This window comes from Ahaetulla prasina, chromosome 10 (genome assembly GCF_028640845.1).
Source record: "Ahaetulla prasina isolate Xishuangbanna chromosome 10, ASM2864084v1, whole genome shotgun sequence".
Taxonomy (NCBI): Eukaryota; Metazoa; Chordata; class Lepidosauria; order Squamata; family Colubridae; genus Ahaetulla; species Ahaetulla prasina.
In genome coordinates, this window is record NC_080548.1 from 28,630,368 (window position 1) to 28,652,143 (window position 21,776).

Consider the following 21,776-nt stretch of genomic DNA (forward strand, 5'->3'; position numbering starts at 1 on the left):
TCTCATTCTATTTGTATATTTTTACAAAGTCAACTTATTGCCCCCCCAACAATCTGGGTCCTCATTTTACCTACCTTATAAAGGATGGAAGGCTGAGTCAACCTTGGGCCGGGCTCGAACCTGCAGTAATTGCAGGCTACTGTGTTCTTAATAACAGGCTTTACCAGCGTGAGCTAAACCGGCCTTAAAGTCCACAGGTCTTTAAAGTTGCCAGGGTTGGATACAGCTGATTTAAATGCTAATAACATCTCTCTCTTTATGAGGGTTTTTAATCCTGAAAATCAGCATATTGACATTTTAAAATGCAGGGGGTCCTTGACTTATGACCACAATTGAACCAACATACCACAAATGTATGTTGCTAAGTGAGATGTTTGTTCAGTGAGTCCTTTGCCCCATTTTACGACCTTGCTTGCCACAGCTGTTAAGTTGAAACACTGCAGTTCTTAAGTTAGTGACACGGTTGTTAAGTGAATCCAGCTTCCCCATTGACTTTGCTTGTCAGAAGGTCACAAAAGGGGATCACGTGACCCCGGGACACTGCAACGGCCATAAATATGAGTCAGTTGCCAAGCGTCTGAATTTTTATCGCCTGACTGTGGGGATGCTGCAAGGGTTGTAAGTGTGAAAAATGATGATCTGTGATATTTGTGGTAATGTGGGTGTGTGTGGTGAGAGACGGAGAGAGAGAGAGAGAAGAAAGGAAGGAAAGAAAGTAAGAAAAAAGAAGGAAGAAAGGAATGAAGGAAGGAAAAAATAAAAATAAAAATGGAATAAAGGAAGGAAGGAAGGAAGAAGGAAGGAAGGAAGGAAAGAAGGAAAGAGGAAGGAAGGAAAAAGGAAAAAGAAAGGAAGAAAAAAGGAAGGAAGAAAGAAAGAAGGAAAGAAAAGAAAGAAAAAGAAAAATGGAAGGAAGGAAGGAAGAAGGAAAGAAGGAAAGAAAGGAAAAGAAAAGAAAAGAAAAGAAAAAGGAAAAGAAAGGAAGAAAAAGGAAGGAAGGAAGAAAGAAAGGAAAAGAAAAGAAAAGGAAAGGAAAAGAAAAGAAAAGAAAATGGAAGGAAGGAAGGAAGAAGGAAGGAAAGAAGGAAAGAAAGGAAAAGAAAAGAAAAGAAAAGAAAAATGAAAAGAAAGGAAGAAAAAGGAAGGAAGGAAGAAGAAGGAAAGAAAAGAAAAGAAAAGAAAATGGAAGGAAGGAAGAAGGAAGGAAGGAAAGAAGGAAAGAGGAAAAAGGAAGAAAGGAAAAGGAAAAGGAAGGAAGAAAAGGAAGGAAGGAAGGAAGGAAGAAGGAAAGAAAAGAAAGAAAAAGAAAAATGGAAGGAAGGAAGGAAGAAGGAAAGAAGGAAAGAAAGGAAAAAGAAAGAAAGAGAAAAAAGGAAAAAGAAAGAAAGAAAAAAAGGAAGGAAGGAAGGAAGGAAAGAAAGAAAGGAAAAAGAAAGAAAAAGGAAAAGGAAAAAGAAAGAAAAAGAAAAATGGAAGGAAGGAAGGAAGAAGGAAGGAAAGAAGGAAAGAAAGGAAAAAGAAAGAAAGAAAGAGAAAAAAGGAAAAAGAAAGGAAGAAAAAAGGAAGGAAGAAAGAAAGAAGGAAAGAAAGAAAAGAAAGAAAGAAAGAAAGAAAGAAAGAAAGAAAGAAAGAAAGAAAAGAGAGAAATCTGCTTGTCCTTGCTTTCCTCAATTGAATATTTGCCTGCATACCTTCTGCATCTCAGGAAAATGCAGAACCAACGCAAAAAAAACTTGCTCATCGCAAGATGGCATTTCACCAATTCCTTCCCGTTTCTAGAGCTGAATAGTGGGGGGGGGGGCGCTGGGCTGGAGGAATTTAGGGGCCAGGAGTTTGCAAAAGATGGAGGCTGGATCAACCTGGGCTGCATATCCTTGACAGAGGCAGCCTTCCTTCCTTCCTTTTCCTTCGGCCAAGAAGAACCGGAATCCCGGCTGCTTATCCACCCACACCCAGTTTGCTTCTGCAACCGTCAGAAACACTGAAGGACGAATCAAGGGTGAAGGAAGAAGAAGACAAACTGAGAAAAAAGAGAGGAAACAAGAGGCAACCTGGGATTGTCCCCCACCCACCCACCTCCACTCCAAGGGCTGGTGATGTGCTGGCTCCAAGGCTCCCCACCGAAATGGGGATAATACAGGTAGTCCTCGACTTACGACCACAATAGAGCCCCAAATTCCTGTTGTTAAGTGAGTTTTCGCCCCCCCCTCTCAGGGTTTTTCTTGCCACAGGTGTTAAGTCAATCGCTGCGGTTGCTCAGTTAGCAACCCGGTTGTTAAATGAATCGGGCTTCCCCGTTGAGTTTGCTTGTCCAGAAGGTCGCACAAGGCGGTCACGTGACTTCGGGGACACAAGCGACCGTCGTTAAGTATGAACCAGTTACCAAGCGTCCAAATTTGGATCACGTGAACCATGGGGATGCTGCGAAGGTCGTAAGTGCGAAACAGTCCTAAGTCACATTTTTCAGTGTCGTAATTTTGAATGGTCACTAAATGAACTGTCGTAAGTCGAGGACCACTAGACACCTCACTCTGCTAAAGATACCCCTTCAGCCTATTTTTAATACCTCTATGTTCACCTAGCAGGTCTTGGGACCAGAAGAAGCTGGCAAGGTCCCCAGTGCACCGAGTTTGGCAGGTGACTCTCTTAGAAAGAGGAAAGGCCCCCCAGACCGTCCCCTCCAGAGCCCACAACCTCTTCCCTGCATCCTCATTTGATTCCTCCCTCTTCACGAAGCAGCCTTTTATCTCCCTGGAGACGAAGGACTAGCACCTTTAGCGTGGATTTTGCTCTCTGAAGCCACCTGAGCTTCCTGACAAGGCAAAATCTTCAGCCTCAGCCAGGGCTACGTCTCTGCCAACTGCAAAAAAAAATAAAGGCGAGAGGTGGGGGGATGTTCTTCCTTGGCCCGCTCCAAATGAAGCCGGGTGGGAATTAGGAAGGGATCTTAGGCTGGGACGAGGTGAATGTGTGGATGGGTTTTATGCTAGAGGCAGCAATTCATTAGAAGAGGTTGGGGCAGGAGAGGGAGAGAGAGAAAGAGAGGGGGGAGGGAGAATGAGAGAGAGAGAGAGAGAGATATTGAGAGAATGAGAGAGAGAATGAGAGAGAGTGAGAGAATGAGAGAGAGAGAATGAGAGAGAAAGGGAGAGAAAGAGAGAGGGAATGAGAGAGAGAGAGAGAGAAATAGAGAGATTGAGAGAATGAGAGAGAGAATGAGAGAGAAAGGGAGAGAAAGAGAGAGAGAATGAGAGAGGGAATGAGAGAGAGAGAATTAGAGAATTAGAGAGATTGAGAGAATGAGAGAGAATGAGAGAGAAAGAGAGAGAAAGAGAGAAAATGAGAGAGAATGAGAAAGACAGAATGAGAGAGAAAGGGAGATATTGAGAGAAAGAGAGAGAGAGAAAGAAACAGAGAGAGAATGAGAGAGAGAAAGGGAATGCGAGAGAGAATGAGAGAGACAGAGAATGAGAGAATGAGAGGGAATGAGAGAAAGAGAGTGAGTGAGAGAGAGAAAATGAGAGAGACAGAGAAAGAAAGAGTGAGTGAGAGAGAGAAAGAGAGAGAGCGATTTTGCTATCAGCTCTGCTCAGGTGCTCCTTGGAAAGGTCTGGCTATCCACTGTTGGTTAATACAGAGTATTGAACTACACCAAGTGTACATGAGATTGATTGTATCTGGATTACTTCCCACCTTCCTGTCCCTGCTTCTCACCACTCAGGGCAATATGACCGAATGCATAAACAGCTTCTGCAGAAAGAGAAGCTTGCTCTGCGGCTGTTTCTCTCAGGCACCCCAGTCACTCTCCCGAGCAGGAATCTGTGTAGGTTTAAACGCCTCTGGATGTATCCAGGTCTTATTGTATCAAGGTGACCCTGGCTGTAATTTGGTCCTTTCCTCCTCCTCCTCCTCCTCCTCCTCCTCCTCCTCCTCCTCCTCCTCCTCCTCCTCCTCCTCCTCCTCCTCCTCCTCCTCCTCCTCCGGTTTTTTATTTGACCAGTCTAGAGAAAAGAAGCACTGGGGTGGGGGACATGATAGCAGTATTCTACTATTTGAGGGGCTGCCACAAAGAAGAGGGAGTCAAGCTGTTCTCCAAAGCCTCTGAGGGCAGGACAAGAAACAACTGGATGGAAAATAATCAAGGACAGAAGCAACCTGGAATTAAGGAGAAATTTCCTAACAGGGAGAACAATTAACCAGGGAAACAGCTTGCCTCCAGAAGTCGTGGGTGTTCCATCACAGGAGGTTTTTTAAGAAGAGACTGGACATCACTTGTTTGAAATGGTATAGGATCTCCTGCTTGAGGAGGCAGCTGGACTAGACTAGACTAGACTAGACTAGACTAGACTAGACTAGACTAGAATAGAATAGAATAGAATAGAATTTTTTATTGACCAAGTGTGAAGACCTCCAAGTTCCCTTCCGGCTCTATTCTGATTCTGATCATTCCTCCTCATCCTCCGTAAATTTTGTGCAAGGATTTTCCAATTGCTTATGGACAAACATTTTTCTAGCTTTGCCGGCTGGGGGATTCTGGGAGTCGAAACCATCGTAAACCTTGCCAGGGTGTGAGAAAGCGCTTTAAGGCCTTTTTATGCATGCTTCCGAACAGGTGTTGTTTTTTTTTTTTTTTAATGCACTGTTCCAAATTTTATGGGGTCCGGCTATCATCCTTATGCTAGTCTCCCCGCTGCTTCTTCACCTTTTAATTCCCACGAGAAATAAAATAAATAAATAAAAATCTACGGATGACGCCCAAAAGCGGGACAGCTGCCTTGTAAGCCAGCGCCTCTGTGAGACACCTCCAGCTAGGAAGAACAGGTGGTGCAGAAAATGGATCACCAGATCGAGAAACTGATAACCTCCCGTGGCTGTTGCAAAAAAAGGCGCAGGAGACACCGCCTCGTTCAAACCCCGCCTTTGCCTCCAGCCGGACTAGATTCAAGCCAGGAGCTGTCCCTTCAGCACCACGGCCTTGCAAGCAGTGGAGAAACCGCCTGAAGGGCTTGCGGGCGCCTCCGTCCCCAAGAGAGAACCCGGTGCTGGGAAATGGTTGGCAGAAGGTCTCCTCCTTCCTGAGATCGGGAGGAGGAACAAAATGGAAAGTGAGCAAGCCCCGGTCACTCCTCCTGAATTATGCTCTATATACATTTTTCTCTTTCATGAATAATAACAGATGAAAGGGGAGCCTGCCTGTGGTTAGAAATTAGTCAGCGGCCGACGAAGGGATCTATATCGGTAGAAGCAAGGCGCCCATGTCAATGGAATCGAATTGCAAAATGATTCTCTTGGCCTTGGTAATCCAGGCAGGGAGTCTATCAATGACTTCATCTTTTTCTTCTTCTAAAGAGCAGAAACAAAAAGGATTATCCACCCTATATAGGACATCCAGAACCTGGGACTTTATTAATTAATCAGAATAGAGCTGGAAGGGACCTTGGAGGTCTTCTAGTCCAGGGGTCTCCAACCTTGGCAACGTTAAGACTGGGGGACTTCAACTCCCAGAATTCCTCAGCCAGCAAAGCTGGGAGTTGAAGTCCCTAAGTCTTAACGTTGCCAAGGTTGGAGACCCCTGTTCTAGTCCAACCCCCTGCTCAGGCAAGAAACCCTATACACGTGATGGCGAACCTATGGCACGCGTACCAGAGGTGGCACGCAGAACACTCTGTGGGCACGCGAACCGTCATCCCTGCTCAGCTCCGCTGCGCATGCACATGTGCCTCCCGCCAGCCAGCTAGTTGTCGGGTCTCTGCCATGCATGCGTGGGGAGTGGCATACATGCGGGGGGGGCGTGTGTACATGCAGGTGGGCGGGACACCTGCAAGGGACAACATGCACATGCGCGGAGGGTGGGGCTCATGCAGGGGGGACGCTTTGGGCATTCGGTCCAGAAAATGTTACCCATCACTGCCCTATACCATTTCAGACAAATGGTTGTCCAATCTCTTCTTGAAAACCTCTAGTGTTGGAGCACCCACAACTTCTGGAGGCCAGTTGTTCCGCTGGTTAATCGTTCTCACTGTCAGGAAGTTTCTCCTTAGTTCTAGGTTGCTTCTCTCCTGGATTAGTTTCCACCCATTGCTTCTTGTCCTGCCTTCAGGTGCTTTGGAGAATAGGTTGACCCCCCCCCCACCTCTTCTTTGTGGCAGCCCCTCAAATACTGGAACATTGCTATCATGTCCCTCTTAGTCCGTCCTTTTCAATAGACCAGACATCCCCTTTCTTTTCCTGATCGACTTGGACAGTGTCACATTATTCCCTCTCTTCACTGATGCAACAATCTATTGCTTCTTGGAAGTAAGTTGGTCGTGCTACTAAATAAACAGGTCAGTAATATTGGCATTGGGGAAGGCAGATGCTGTCAGCCCTTCAAAGTAAGCCAGGTCAGGAAATAGCCATGATTAAAAAAAAAATTAGAACTCTAATGATATAGCAATAGTTCTTAGACTTATATACTGCTTCAAAGTATTTTACAGCCCTCTCTAAGCTGTTTATAGAGTCAGCATCTTGCCCCCAAAACCTAGGTCCTCATTTGACTGACCTTGGAAGGATGAAAGACTGAGTCCGCCTTGAGCCGATCAGGATTGAACTGACGGCGGTCGGCAGAGTTAGCCTGCAATACTGCACTCTAACCACTGCACCACCATGGCTCTTATATAGGCTACAAGAACAGAACCTTGAAAGCCTAACCTGGCCTTCCCTCCCTTTGGGTACCGAAGAGAATCAAGGCGAAGTAAGTCTTGAATTCTTTCTCAACTTACTTTCCTCCTGGGCAAAGTTCAAGTTTTACCAGCAGTCACCTCTTCTCCAAAACCCATGACTATGCGTTTCTACAGAGGCACCCTGTACGCCTCCTGGAACTTATAGTTTTCCTTGCGTGAGATAACGGAGGATGTAAGGCCCAGCGATGTGGAGGAGGCCAGCTTGAAAGGAACTGGTGAAAAATTTGGTGATTTTCTCCTTCTGTCCCTGGGGTGAATCTTTAGTCTCTCGATCAATTAATAGCTCTTGTAGTATTGATGGGGGGAAGAGATGTTCTACTGTGACTTTGCTCAAACATTTTGCAGCCACTGAGATGCCCAGAATGAATATATATCCTCCTCCATCTCAGTTGCGCTAGACTTAAAGTCATTGAGATGCAGGACAAATCCTTCTTAAAGCCCATATTCCCTTTCTTTTCCCGTTGCTGCTGTGGAAACCCCTTCTTTCTGGTTGCCACAGTGACTCTGAGTCACATGGCCTCCCCCCCCATCTAGTTGCCATGGAGATTGGATGAAGGATGAAGGAGGCTAAAAATTGGTACTAAGGCCCAGAGACGCTCTGAATTCTGGCAGTAGCCTTGATCTCGGAGACTGGGGTAGAGATGGGGAGGCGGGGAATGAATGGGACTTAGAGATGGAAAAACAGGATGATTCTTTGGGTTGGAGGTACAGGTAATCCTCGACTTACGACCGCAGTTGAGCCCAAAATTTCCGTTGCTAAGCAAGACAACTGTTTAAGCACGTTTTGTCCCATTTTACGACCTCTCGTGCTACCGTTGTTAAGTGAATCTGGCCTTCTCATTGACTTTGCTTATCAGAAGGTGATCCCATGACCCCGGGAACCCTGCGACCGTCATAAATATGAGTCCATTGCCAAGCATCCAAATGGGGATGCTGCAATGGTTAGAAAAACGATTATATGAAAAACAGCCATAGCTCACTTTTTTCAGCGTCGTCGTAACTTTCAAGCAGTCACTAAATGAACGGTTGTAAATTGAGGACTACCTGTACCAATAGATTGCTCTGCAGTGCAACTCTTCCAAAATTCACACCGAATTCTGCAGATTGGGGGAGAAGTGGGGGGTGGGGGAAGGAGAAGGTGGTACAGTCTTGTAAACATATCAAGGTGAAAACTCCCCACTTAAATTTCTTTAGTCACTCTTTGGTAACTTCTTGTGTTGCTGGAGCCAAAGAACACTTAAAAGGTGCCAATGCAGCGAAACCTCCCTTTTCAAAGACAGATGTTTTTGTATCTGTCCATTTCTTATAAATATACTTTTTTTCCCTAAATTGATTGATTCTAAAATCTTGTTCTGCTACTTTGTTCAATAACAAGATTCAAAAAAAGCCAAAGGACAAATATGAAATGGTGACTAAAGACACAGTTTAAGCCAGGGAGTGTCCAACCTCGGCAAATTTAAGACTTGTGGACTTCAGCCCCCAGAATTCCCCTACCAGCATGACTTGTGGACTTGTGGGCACAGGTTTTGAAGTTTAAGGCTTGTGGACTTCAGCTCCCAGAATTCCCAGGCCAACATGGCTGGCTGGGGAATTCTGGGAGTTGAAGTCCACAGGCCTTGAAATGGCCAAGGTAGGACATCCCTTTTTTTAGACTGTAAGATTCTTCTGAACCTTTGCAGTTGCAGCAAAATATTTGGATACTAGGTTAGCTTGTGTGTCTTGTATATTGCATGAACAGAGACGATTTGGCTAGCTTATGATTTCCTAGACAAATCAGGCAATTGATACATTTAATAATCAGCTTCGGTGTTTGTGTGAACCCAGTCAGCATGTAGTAATATCTGCATTTGTAGAGGTCAACAGTGGCATAACTTCTTGTTGCTACACCGTAAGTTATTCGTCCCCCCCCCACTCTTTTTTTAGGAACAAACTAGTGCAGCGTTTTTCAGACTTGGTGTCTTTGAGACGTGTGGACTTCAACTCCCAGAATTCCACAGCTAGAATTCAACTCCCAGAACTTCAACTCCCAGAATTTCAATTCCCAGAACTTCAACTCCCAGAATTCCACAGCCAGAATTCTGGGAGTTGGTCCCCACATCTTAAAATTGCTGAGTTGAGAAGCACCAGATAAAGTAGTCATCTAAACCAGGGGTCTCCAACCTTGGCAACTTGAAGCCTGGCGGACTTCAACTCCCAGAGTTGAATTCTGGGAGTTGAAGTCCTCGAGGCTTCAAGTTGCCAAGGTTGGAGACCCCTGATCTAAAGCTGAGATTTGGAACCATGAATTTTCTTATATTTTACCTTTTTTTTGGTTTGTTTCTGGTTAGGGTTAGCTTCTGGCTGAATCTTGCCTCTCTCGTTATCATGCTTTTATCTCCAGCAAAGCTAAAAATATATTTGAGCACTCTTGAGAAATACTGAATCTTGGTCTAATTCCTTAATAGAGGATTGTTTCTCATTTGTTCCATGAGCTTTTTACGTGCAAAGATCAGATACGAAGTTTCGAAGAAGACTTCTTTGATTGGCAAACCGTATTAGTCTTCTATTGCGCTTATTCTCTGGTTTATATTTGGCGGTTGTCTGTAGCTACGTTATATATTCTTGTTGTTGTTGTTAGTTGCGAAGTCATGTCCGACCCATCGCGACCCCATGGACAACGTTCCTCCAGGCCTTCCCGTCCTCTACCATGTCCAGTTAAACTCATGCCTACTGCTTCAGTGACTCCATCCAGCCACCTCTGTTGTCCCTTTCTTCTTTTGCACTCAATCTTTCCCAGCATTAGGCTCTTCTCCAGTGAGTCCTTCTTTCTCATTAGGTGGCCAAAGTATTTCAGTTTCATCTTCAGGATCTGGCCTTCTAAAGAGTAGTCAGGGTTGGTCTCCTCTAGAACTGACTTGTTTGTTCGCTTTGCAGTCCAAGGGACTTGCTGGAGTCTTCTTATGTCTGGGTTAATAGCTGCATTCCCACAGCATCTTTAGCCTGAATTAACCCACCTTGGGTAGGTTACTGAATTGCACTGAGCTCACCACAGATTGGACCACAACCCAAACCAAGGTTGAAACAGCCTCCAGTTGACACCCCCCTGAGATCCTAAATTGACCTGATACAAATACAGCGTGTTGTATGAATGCAGCTGTTTTAAGAATGCCTTTGGTTTGTGCCGTGATGAATCTACTGCAGACTGGGCCAGCGTACCTTTGGGGGTTGTACGAGGGTGTGCATTTAACCCCGCTCCTCTGTGGATCGGGGCCTGGTGCAGAACATGGAAACTGAGTTTGCGGCTCTACTTTCCATTGGGATGAGAAAGGGAGACGGGAGGGTGGAACCTTTCGATCTTGAGATGGCCTACCTGCAGGGGTTGGCGTGCACCACCCAGAAGAGGTAGGCATGGGGATGGGGTGGGTGGGCGGGGGACGCTGGGCCTGAAGGGCATCCAAGAGGCTGGGACCATAGACCTAGATGCCATCGTCTTTAAAAAAAAAAAGTCATATTATTGCAATGTATTCTCCATCTGCAGCTTCTGTGGTTTGCATTGGGGGCAGAGGAGGAGTGGGGGGGGGGCTTAGCCTGGCTGCCTCGGTCAAGCTGGGGGATCCCCGGCTCCTTCCCTCCCTCCCTCCCTCCCTCCCCCCCCCACCTTGGACAAGGTGAATTCTGCAGTAAAAGGGGCGGGGCTTAGCGGTGGGCCGGGGAGGGGGGCAAGCGCCCGCTGATTGGCTGTCTAGCCTGCCCTGGTTCAGACAGCAGCGCCAGGAGTGCGCTGCGTCCCGTCCTTCCGTGCCTGGCAGCCGTGGGCACAGCATCCCTGCCTGGGGGCGCCGGCAGCTCCCTCCTCTCCCCTTGTCTGTCTCTCGCTCTTCGGCTCCCGGCTCTTTCTTCCTTCCCTCTTTCCATCCATCCATCCATCCATCCGGCCATCCCGCTCGCCTGCCGGGCGTTTGCTTTCCCCGAGGGAGCCTGGCTCACCCAGGCTGAGACGCCAAAGCCGCCAAGATGGGGGTAAGTCGCAGTCCCTTCTTTCTCCCCACCCACCCCCCACCCCATGATCCGGATCTGGCTCCTTCAGAGGAGCCCCCCCCGCCCCCCAAGAGGCAGAGGGTGCCCGCTCAGCCTTTTTCTAGCACCCCCCCGCTTCCCCGCTTTGCCACCCAGGAGAAGGGGTTTCCTTTACCACCACCACCCATCTCCAGAGATGCTCTTTGTTGCTCTGTGGGGAGGGGCTGGCTTCATCCCCGGGCCCCTTTGTCGTCCCCCCCCCGCTCCCCAACTGGGGCACGCAGGTCCCTTACAAACGTCTCCAGAGGACCTGGCCCGTATATAAGGCGTAGGTCTGAATAACCTTGCCTGTTGCTGACTCTGCAGTTGGGAAAACGCGCGGCGTTCTTGGATCGACAGGTGTCTTGTGTGGGGGTGGGTGGGTGGGTGGGTAGGATGGGGTGGGGGAGGGTGGAGAGTCAGCCTTCTTGCCTGCTGCTGCACTCTCCGGAGAGGCTGGGCGACGACTTCCCATCATCCTCAGCCGACGGCTGCTTGGTTGGGGGGAGATGGGGGCTTGTAAGCCAACGGGGGCAGAAGTCGGGTGATGGAGAACGGTGGGCTTCGGTTTTTCCTTCATTACTGAGAGCGAGGACCCTCGCCCCCAATTTCCCCCCTTCTGATCTCTCCCTCTCCCTCCCTGCCTCCTTCTCCCCCTCCTCTCTCCTCTCTCTCTCCCTCCCTCCCTCCCTCTTTCCTCTCTTTCTCTCTCTCCCTCTCCCCCCCTCCCCCCCTCTCTCTTTCCCTCCCTCCTCCTCTTTCCTCTCTTTCTCTCTCTCCCTCTCCCTCCCTCCCCCCCTCTCTCTTTCCCTCCCTCCCTCTGTCTTTCTCTCTCTCTCGACCCACAATGCAGGAGGGCGAATGACGCATTCCAGGCCCTTTCCATTGGCCTCTACTTCCCCCTTGGCTTCAGACTGGGGTGGTGATGGGGCGCGCGTGTTGGCCCCTTTTCGTGCCGTTTGGAAATTATTTGAAGGCGGCCCGTCATATCGCCTCTTTTCCCTACCCCTTCCCCTGAACCCCGAGAAGGTTATGCGCGTGCCTAGATACGTCCGTCTGTGTGTGTGAGAGAGAGTGAGTGTGTGCGCGCGCGCCCCAGAACATATGCGTGTGCATTATTGGGGTGACAGTGATGGAGCCAAATAAGGTCTCAAGGACCTGCTTTTTCCTTTACGAGACTCTTGTTGTTGTTTTTGGGGATTCGGGGAGCAGGTCGGGGGGTCGGAGGAGAGGGCTGCCTAGGAATCAGGAAAGTCGGGAAAGCCACGGGTGCTGGAAAACCTAGCAGGGAAGTAGCAGGGCGCTCTGGTTTAGTCCCCGTTCTCTCTCTCTTCCCCCGCCCCAGGTGACAATATGTCAGCAAAGGGTGATGAACAAACGAAGGAGAAAGATGACTCCGTGTCTTGCAAAGAGAGAAAATAAGGAAGGTGTGGAAGGGCGATGGAGAAGACGAATCGCTTCCGTCTTCTGGAGCAGAGATTTAATTAAAAAAAAAAAAACAAATTGAGAGAGAAACCTGGTTTAAGGGAAGGTGATTACACCGAGGAGGGGGCGCTCTTCCTCCCTCATTGATATTCAGAAGGGAGATTCAGTCCTGCTGGGAAGAGGAGGGGGGGCGCATCAACGGAGGCTGCGGCAGCCTAAGGCGGCTGTTCCCCTCTCTTCCCCCCTCCAAAATATAATCCTGGGATCCCCGCACCAGACAACCCCCCCCTCCTTCCCCACCCCCCTCCTCCCCGTTGTTCTTCTCAAAGCGGGCTGCGGGGAGTCGAGGGCAGGGGGGCAGCAGGGGGGCATCGGTGGGGGAAAAAAGGGAGCCCCCCTAAATCGAAATAGAAGATGGGGGGGGAATCAATGGGCAAGAAAAAAAAATGCAGGGACGGGGAGAGGGTGAGGAGAGGGTTGCCTGCCCTAGATATGTGTGGGTAGCTTGAAGTGGGTGGGTGGGAGAGAGAGAGAGAGACAGATGGCCGGGGTCCAGAAAGGCAGCTGATCTGCCTTCCGTCTGATCCGAAGGAGGAAGGGACGCCTGCAGCAGCGGCAGCTGTAACCTTGTAGAAGGGGAAGGAGAAAGATGGTGGCGGTGTTGGAAGGGGAGGAGGGAGGGAAGGATGGGATGGGGAGGGGAGGGGAGAGGTAGGATTGAAGTGAGGAAAGGAAATGCATAGGTCACTCTAAGGTGGCTAAGGAGTCGTCTTCTTTCCTCCCCCCTCCCCTGATTAATATCGCGGGGGGGCCCACTTCCAGGAAAAAAATTAAGGGGCAGGAGATTGAATGGCTGCTCAGCTTCCTCCGTGGCTGCCCCATCCGTTCCCTTTTCCTCTCTCTCTCCTCCCCTTACTCCCCATTTCTGCTTTCTTATATTTGGTGTCTGCAGCAAAAAACGGAGGGTGGGTGGGTGGATGTTTGAGGATCGGAAGGGAGAGGAAGAAAAAGAGACCATTGGGCCCTGGGGTAGGGGATTCCCTCTGGCCTGAGTAAGAGCAAGCAGAAGCCTCCCCCCCATCAAACGGCCCTTCTTTCCTTGTGTCTTGGCTCCAGGCTCTGGAGATGGATTTGTCCCCCTTGTCTATTGTGTGCAGGGGTGTCTTTTGGAAGGTCTGAAGAAAGGAGGGAATCTCTTGTCTCGTCTTCCCGTTCACCCCGTGTGTCCTCTTCCCTAGGTCACGGTGACCTCCAACGGGCTCCCCAAAGGTCGGCGCAGGCCGCCTCTTCGAGGGGAAGGAAAAGTGGGGGAGGGCCGCCTTTCCACCCCTCCTCTTCCCCATGGCATGGCCGCTGCAGTTGTCCAGGCACTGCTGCAGCTCTGGCACCACGCCAGGGATCTTATACCGACAACGACCGCAGCACCGCAGAATCTGGGGGTGGCAGCCAGTCCCGGCTGAGAAGGAAGGGGCCTACCAGAGCAGCGGGGTGAGGTGCAGGACCCCCCCCCTCCCCAGAGCCGTTCAGCTAAACAGACTGCTGTCAACAGCCTTCCTTCCCACCCCAAATCTCTAAGACAAGGAAAAGGCCCCCCCTTCCCCCCACCCCTTCTGCAAGAGTCTTTGGCACGTCCCCTTTTTTGATTGCCACCAGGAAAAATGGCTCCCGTCCGAATGGCATTTCCCCTCTTCTGCACTGCAGTACGAATCCACCCCCGCTTCCGTGCTTAGCTGTAGATTTTATATCTTCTTCTTCTTCTTCCTGATGTCTTTCCAAACAAAGATGGGGGCTCCTATTTATCTGCATCTCACACACATCCCCCCCCACACACACACACAGGTGCGCCAAGGTTGAGATAATGTCTCTGCCTTGGTGAAGGCAAGACCTGTGTTTAACACCCAGAATCATCTATTGCAATGTCCTTCCTGTCAAAGACTACTTCAGCTTCAATCGCAATCATACAAGAGCAAACAATAGATTCAAACTTAAATGTTAACCGCTCCAATCTGGATTGCAGAAAATATGACTTCTGTAACAGAGCTGTTAACGCTTGGAATGCACTGCCTGACTCTGTGGTCTCCTCTCCAACTCCCAAAAGCTTTAACCAAAAACTGTCCTCCATTGACCTCACCCCATTCCTAAGAGGACTATAAGGGGCGTGCATAAGTGCACAAAAGTGCCTACCGTTCCTGTCCTATTGTTTCCTTTCAATGTAAGTTCCTGTATATAATGTTGTGACAAAATAAAATAAAATAAAAAAAGAATGAGACACCCCACCCCACCCCCACAGGCTTGCAGATCCCCCCCCCATCATGGACTAAGAACGGGGTTGAATTCTCGGGCCCAAAACCTTGTCCCCACCTGGTCATGCGGCTGTAGAAATGGGGTGGGTGGGTGGGAAAAGCAACAACAACACCACCACCACAAAAAGAGCCGCAGCGATGGAGGTGAGATCTCCGTCCTTTTTTCACGGTGATCTTTCTGCATGGCTGCGTTGGGTGGGCCGCACGCGAGGGCCCTGCCATGTGACCACGTCCGAGCTTCCCATATCCACTTCTTAAAGGTTGATGATCGGGAAGCGTGACCCCTCCAAGTGAGCAGCAGTGCCTATTCTGCGTACATTTATTTTTTTTTTAAAAAAAGGGGGGGTGTTAAACTCAGCTTATTAAAGAGCGGGGTTAAATTAGGACGCTTGGATGTCCGGAGCCAGGTTTATATTGGCAGGGATTTATATCATGACAGGCAATTCCACGGGACTAAGAAGGAAGGGAGCAGGTTTGGTTTTTATTTTTCCTTTCCTGCTCATCCATCCAACAACAACACCCCCCCCCCCGCCACCCCCAGTAAGGCCTGCTTGACAGAATAAGCGAATAACAGAGTGGGAAAGGGATCTTGGAGGTCTTCTAGTCCAACCCCCTGCTTAGGCAGGAAACCCTACACCACTTCTGACAAAATGGATAGCCAACCTCTTCTTAAAAGCTTCCAGCGTTGGAGCACCCACAACTTCTGGAGGCAAGTTGTTCCACTGGTTAATTGTTCCAACTGTCAGGAAATTTCTCCTTCATTCCAGGTTGCTTCTCTCCTTGATCCGTTTCGATCCGTTGTTTCTTGTCCTGCCTTCTGGTGCTTTGGAGAATAGGTTGACCCCCATTCCCTCCCTCTCTCCTTTGTGGCAGCCCCTCAAATATTGGAAGACTGCTATCATGTCTCCCCTGGTCCTTCTTTTCAATAGACCAGATGTATCCAATTCCTGCTTAAGGTGGCTGTTGGGCCTCTGGGCAAGGACATCCCAAGGTCATTCAGTTTCTCCTTGGATATTCTTTGCGTGTTTATTGATGGCATCCCATCTTGTTTCTTTCATGGATAACAGCCAGGCTCGGCTTCAAAAGGATGCTCAATTTTCCTTTGTTCACTGATTCATCCCTGGGTGAATTTAATAAAAACACAAAAAACAAAATGCACAGGTACCGTATATGTGGTACCTTGCTCAACAGTAGCAACTGTGAGAGGGATCTTGGAGTCCTAGTGGACAACCTTTTAGATACGAGCCAGCAGTGTGCAGCAGCTGCCAAAAAAGCCAACACAGTTCTGGGCTGCATAAACAGAGGGATAGAATCAAGATCACGTGAAGTGTTAATACCACTTTATAAGGCCTTGGTAAGGCCACACTTGGAATACTGCATCCAGTTTTGGTCGCCACGATGTAAAAAAAGATGCTGAGACTCTAGAAAGAGTGCAGAGAAGAGCTACAAATGAGGCTAGAACATATGAAGAACGGTTGCAGGAACTGGGTATGTCTAGTTAATGAAAAGAAGGACTAGGGAAGACAGGATAGCAGTGTTCCAATATCTCAGGGGCTCCCACAGAGAAGAGGGAGTCAAACTATTCTCCAAAGCACCTGAGGGTAGAACAAGAAGCCATGGATGGAAACTAATCAAGGAGAGAAGCAACTTAGAACTAAGGAGAAATTTCCTGACAGAACAATCAATAAGTGGAACAACTTGCCTGCAGAAGTTGTGAATGCTCCAACACTGGAAATTTTGAAGTAAATGTTGGATAGCCATTTGTCTGAAATGGTGTAGGGTTTCCTGCCTGGGCAGGGGGTTGGATTAGAAGACCTCCAAGGTCCCTTCCAACTCTGTTATTATGTTATATTATGTTATGTTAATCGGTGAAATTTTCTACAAATTATACATTTCAGAGAGTTGTCGGGTAAAGGGTCAATGATGCTAATTTTCCCCCTCCTACTGTCGCATACATTGCAAAGAACCACAAATTCAGGTGGTTCTTACTGCCATGATGGAGCCCAAAATTTCTGTTGAAATGTGAAGTGAAACCTTCGTTAATTGAATTTTGTCCCATCTTACGACCTTCCTTGCCACTGTCGTTGAGTGAATCACTGCAGTTGTTTAAGTTAGTAACAACAGTTGTTAAGTAAATCTGGCTTCCCTCATTTAGTTTGCTTGTCAGAAGGTTGCAAAATGTGGTTTTATCCTGGGATACAGCAGCGGCCGTAAATATGAGTATCTTAAAGTTGCTAGCTGGGGAATTCTGGGAGTTGAAGTCCACGTATCTTAAAGTTGCTGGCTGGGGAATTCTGGGAGTTGAAGTCCACGTATCTTAAAGTTGCTGGCTGGGGAATTCTGGGAGTTGAAGTCCATGTATCTTAAAGTTGCTGGCTGGGGAATTCTGGGAGTTGAAGTCCACGTATCTTAAAGTTGCTGGCTGGGGAATTCTGGGAGTTGAAGTCCACGTATCTTAAAGTTGCTGGCTGGGGAATTCTGGGAGTTGAAGTCCACGTATCTTTAAGTTGCCGAGGTTGAGAAATACTGTGCTAGTCCTATTCCTCACCTGTTCCAGAGGGATATCAATGGCAAAGAATGCTACCTGAAATTAAGCCTTATCGGTGAAAAGTCCTTAAAAGAACTAGTTTCTAAAAAGCAGAATTTTTCCCCCTCTGTAATATTTCAACTGTGGAGCTTTGCAAGATAGGCTAATTGTCGGCGAAGGAATGTAATGGAGAGGAACTGCCATACTTACTTAAGACTACCCTGTAACGTCCATTTGAATTTCTTCCAGTTCAAGTGAAAAAAAATAGAACAACATTAATATTTCAAGACTTTGTAAGTCTAAAGATGGCCTCTCTGGGCCCTGTAAGTAGAACTCCTGTCTGCTCCCATTGTGGTCAGCCAAATCTAGGCATTTTCACTAAGCCAAGCAAGGAAAATGCCTTTTTTCACTCTGTGTGTCTGAACAAGGAGATTTCATATCAGTTAGTTAGGGTTAAGATCAGTGGTGGGATTCAAGTAATTTAACAACCGGTTCTCTGCCGTAATGATTTCTTCCAACAACCAGTTTGCCAGACTGCTCAGAAAGTTAACAACCGGTTCTCTCAAAGTGGTGCGAACTGGCTGAATCCCACCACTGGTTAAGATCCATTGACCGATGGGTTTAACCCCTCTTAGATCTGAGTAGTCCTTAAGCATCGTTTAACCCTTTAAGGTTCATTTTGTAAAGACACGGCAAATGCTTGCCAAAAATTCTGAATCGGTAAAAGTCTTCAAAGGGCAAGGCTGGGATGCTAAGACAGCAAGCATTGGACTGAAACTGCTACGGCAGATTCACACAACAAGTTGAATCCTCAGTGGGGGTTCAGGAAACACAATATCTGTGTCCATGAAACAGGCTTTGCATTTAAAAAAAAAAAGCTAGTTAATGACTTGATATGATAGGCAGGAACCCACAACCCGTTAAAAGGAATGATTTCCTACAATATAGTGACCTACCTTCACCTAGCCTGGAGTGTCGTGTGAATTGAAAATTGCTCTGCCAGCCATGTTTCAAGGCTGACATTTGGGGTACTTACTCCTGCTATAAGCCATTTACTGGAATACCTTTGCTACAGGCAACCAGCATATATAGAGGCAGTTCTCAACCATGGTTGGGACCAGGCTGTCCGTTGCTACATATGCAAGTTAGTTCCTAAAGGAGTTTCGCCTGATTTTACAACTGTTTTGTCATGGTTGTTAAGGGAATCATTTGATATTTAGGATGACAGAGTTGGAAGGGTCTTCTAATCCAACCCCCTGCTTAGGCAGGAAACCCTACACCACTTCAGACAAATGGCTATCCAACATCTTCTTAAAAACATCCAGTGTTAGAGCATTTGCAACTTCTGGAGGCAAGTGGTTCCACTGATGTATTGTTCTAACCGTCAGGAAATTTCTCCTTAGTTCTAAGTTGCTTCTCTCCTTGATTAGTTTCCACCCATTGCTTCTTGTCCTGCCCTCAGGTGCTTTGGAGAACAGCCCGACTCCCTCTTCTTTGTGGCAACCCCTCAGATATTGGAACACTGCTATCATGTCTCCCCTAATCCTTCTTTTCATTAAACTAGACATACCCAGTTCCTGCAACCGTTCTTCATATGTTTTAGCCTCCAGTCCCCTAATCCTCTTTGTTGCTCTTCGTTGCAGTTGTTAGATGAAAGATGGTCATTAAGTGGATCTCTCTTCATCCATGGCCCTTCCTTGTTGGAAGATGGCTGGGAAGATTGCACAAGACAACCTTTTGATCCTGGGATCGTAATTACATTGCCAGTTGCAAACCACCCAGATTTTGATCGCAGAACCATGGGGGTTGTTGCGATGGTCATAAATTTGAGGACCGGTCATAAGTCACCTTTTTGGCAAGGTTGTAAATTTGGAAAAGTCACTAAATGAATGGTTGTAAGTCGAGGACTACCTGTAAATTAGAAATAGTCGATTCAATCATATGGATGTCAATTAAAATCTATCAAGGCTTCCAAACCATTAGATACGAACTGGAGTTGTTTTCATATCCAAATTGTTACTGGGAATAGAATTATCCACCCAGGGCTTCCCTCCTCCCCATTTACCGACCCTCCCTGCATTTTCTCTGTTTCCTGTTAGGAACAGCTTAATTTATCCATTACTACAGGTAGTCCTCGACTTACAACAGCTTTAGTGACCGTTCAAAGTTACAACAGCACTGAAAAAAGTAACTGACGGCCATTTTTCCCCCACACTGGCGACATTTGTAGCCTCCCCCCTGATCACGTGATCCAAATTCAGGCCCTTGGCAACCGACTCCTACTTACAACCGTTGCTGTGTCCCAAAGTTGCGGGACCCCTTTTTGACAAGAAAAATCAACGGGGACGGCCAGATTCACTTCACAACTGGGGGTGACTAACTTATCAATTGCAGCAATTGGCTTAACAGCCGCGGCAAGGAAGGTCGTAAAAAGAAGGCGAAACTTACTTAACAAACGTGGTTGTAAGTCAAGGACCTCCTTTGTAGATGGCAAATGGGGGCAAACGGAAAAACGATTTGAGATAAAGAATGCATTTTTCGATGGGGTGTTTTTCTTACGTCTCCGCCGGTTTTTCTCCACGCAGTACGGGCGCTCAGACAGTTATCGTGTGGCCACCACCCAAGACAAACATGACGACGATTCTTCACCCAAGAAGAGCAAAGCTCAGCAGAAGAGTCGGGATCTGGATGATCTCAAGAAGGAAGTGGCGATGGTGAGTGATGACCTACCTCGCTCCAACAGAGGTGATTGGTGGTGGTTGGGTGGAACTGCAAGAATGTTCTGTCCCCCCTCGCCTCCGTCCGAGCGATGGCTTAATTAGCCGGCACTATCAGCTCTGGCAGCAAAGCTAGCGAGCGTCTGCCAAGTGACTCTGTTATCTCCCTTGATGCCGACGAGTCACCCAGGAACAAACAGCTCTAGTTAAGCAGTTGATTTGCATGCTATGAAGAGGCATAGCAGCCCTCGCTGATTTTATATCCTGTGAGGTGTGGCTCCATGACTCAGCACTTCCTAGGCCTGCCCCACCCCCTGCTTCTGTTGTTCCCACCTCTTCTGCCTATGAAACCTAGGGTCCAGCCAGGCCTGATTGCCATCAGCTGGGTCTGGAGGCATGGCTAGGGGGGGGGAAGAGTCAAGGGACGGAGGCCTCGTTATCTCTTCCACCTGGCCTGCCTCTGGCTCTTGGAGCTGAGCCAGAGAAGCCGGTGCTCCCGAGGTAAGTCCTGATGGCCCTTCCCCCTCACTTTCCAAGTCACTTTCTGGCAGGGGGCCCGGCTTGGTGGGTGCAGACACAACAAAGAAATGGGGAGGGATGATGACCTACCTTGATCCAATGATGGGCATTTGGGTGGTTGGGTGTAGCTGCAAGAGATGATGAAGATGGAGGGAGGTAGCTGAAGGTCCTCCTCAGTGTCGTCTTTTTGCCATGTGTTTCAGACGGAGCACAAAATGTCCATTGAGGAAGTCTGCCGGAAATACAACACAGATTGTGTGCAGGTAAGGACTTTCCACTTAGGGCTGGTGGGCGTTCCTTATTTTCTTCAAGGACTGGAGATAGATTGAACATCTCCCTGGAGGCTCCATAGTACCATGACCTAGCTGGTGGAGGAAATGAGCTGACCAGCAGCTACAGAACTTTTGGGACAGCTGTGTAATAGTTGATTGAAAAAAGTTTCAATCGGGGACCTTGGAGGTCTTCTAGTCCAACCACTTGCTCATACTGGAGACCTTATACCATTTCAGACAAGTGGCTAACCAATCTTTTCTTAAAAGCCTCCAATGATGGAGCACCCACAACTTCTGAAGGCAATTATTAATTCTTCTCACTGTTAGCAAGTTTCCCCTTAATTCCAGGTTGCTTCTGTCCTTGATTGGTTTCCACCCATTGCTTCTTGTTCTACCCTCAGGTGCTTTGGAGAATAGGTTGACCTATTTTTCTTTGTGGCAGCCCCTCAAATACTGGAATACTACTATTAGTATATTAGTATTAGTATTTATTAGATTTTTATACCGCCCTTCTCCCGAAGGACTCAGGGCGGTTCACAGCCACAATAAAACAATGACAATGTACAGATAAAACAATAGTTAAAAAACTTATTATATGTTTGGCCAAATTTAAAACATTTATACCATCAAACCCCATAAAATTTATCAAATATAAATATTAAAATTAAAACTATGTACACATTTAAAATTTAAAATTCCTAGGCCAGTCCTGCGCGAATAAACAAATACGACTTCAGCTCGCGGCAAAAGGTCCGAAGGTCAGGCAGTTGACGCAGTCCAGGAGGAAGTTCGTTCCAGAGGGTAGGCGCCCCCACAGAGAAGGACCTTCCCCTACTATGATGTCACCCCTAGTGGGAACTTTTGCTTACGAAGGAGTAGAACTCGGCCAAGTTAGAAACGTTCTCAGTTCCTTATAATTTTACCGTAAACCAAGAATTTCAGTCTTTCAAGATCCTGACTGAAGGCACATCATTTCTAGGCACATACAATGAAGAAATTAGACCTTTTTGTAAGGATTAATGTTCGGTATGATCAACAGGTCCTCGACGATATTTCTTTATGAGGTTCTTCGTTTCTATTCTGGGATCTCCTGGGAATCCCTGCACCAGATTTCAAAATGTTTGATTTCATTGAAGTCCTTAGACTCTAAGTTACACTTTCATATATGAGATTTTAGTTGTCTCTTTCCCATACCTGCTGTCTCCTTTTCTTCTTATTTTGTCCATAGCTAGGTTGCAGAATATTGGAATGGAAGA

At 47.5% G+C, this 21,776-nt stretch overlaps 1 protein-coding gene across 1 annotated transcript in view; it reads left to right on the forward strand.

The window, feature by feature from the left end:
- The first annotated feature begins 10,517 nt into the window (after positions 1 to 10,517).
- ATP1A3 (ATPase Na+/K+ transporting subunit alpha 3) overlaps positions 10,518 to 21,776 on the forward strand; it is a 50,830-nt gene continuing 39,571 nt past the window's right edge. Inside the window, exons 1-3 of the mRNA XM_058196123.1 lie at positions 10,518 to 10,721; positions 19,598 to 19,726; positions 20,452 to 20,511. Coding sequence (XP_058052106.1) covers positions 10,716 to 10,721; positions 19,598 to 19,726; positions 20,452 to 20,511 — 195 coding nt within the window. The 5' untranslated portion in view covers positions 10,518 to 10,715. The remainder of the gene's footprint in view (positions 10,722 to 19,597; positions 19,727 to 20,451; positions 20,512 to 21,776) is intronic.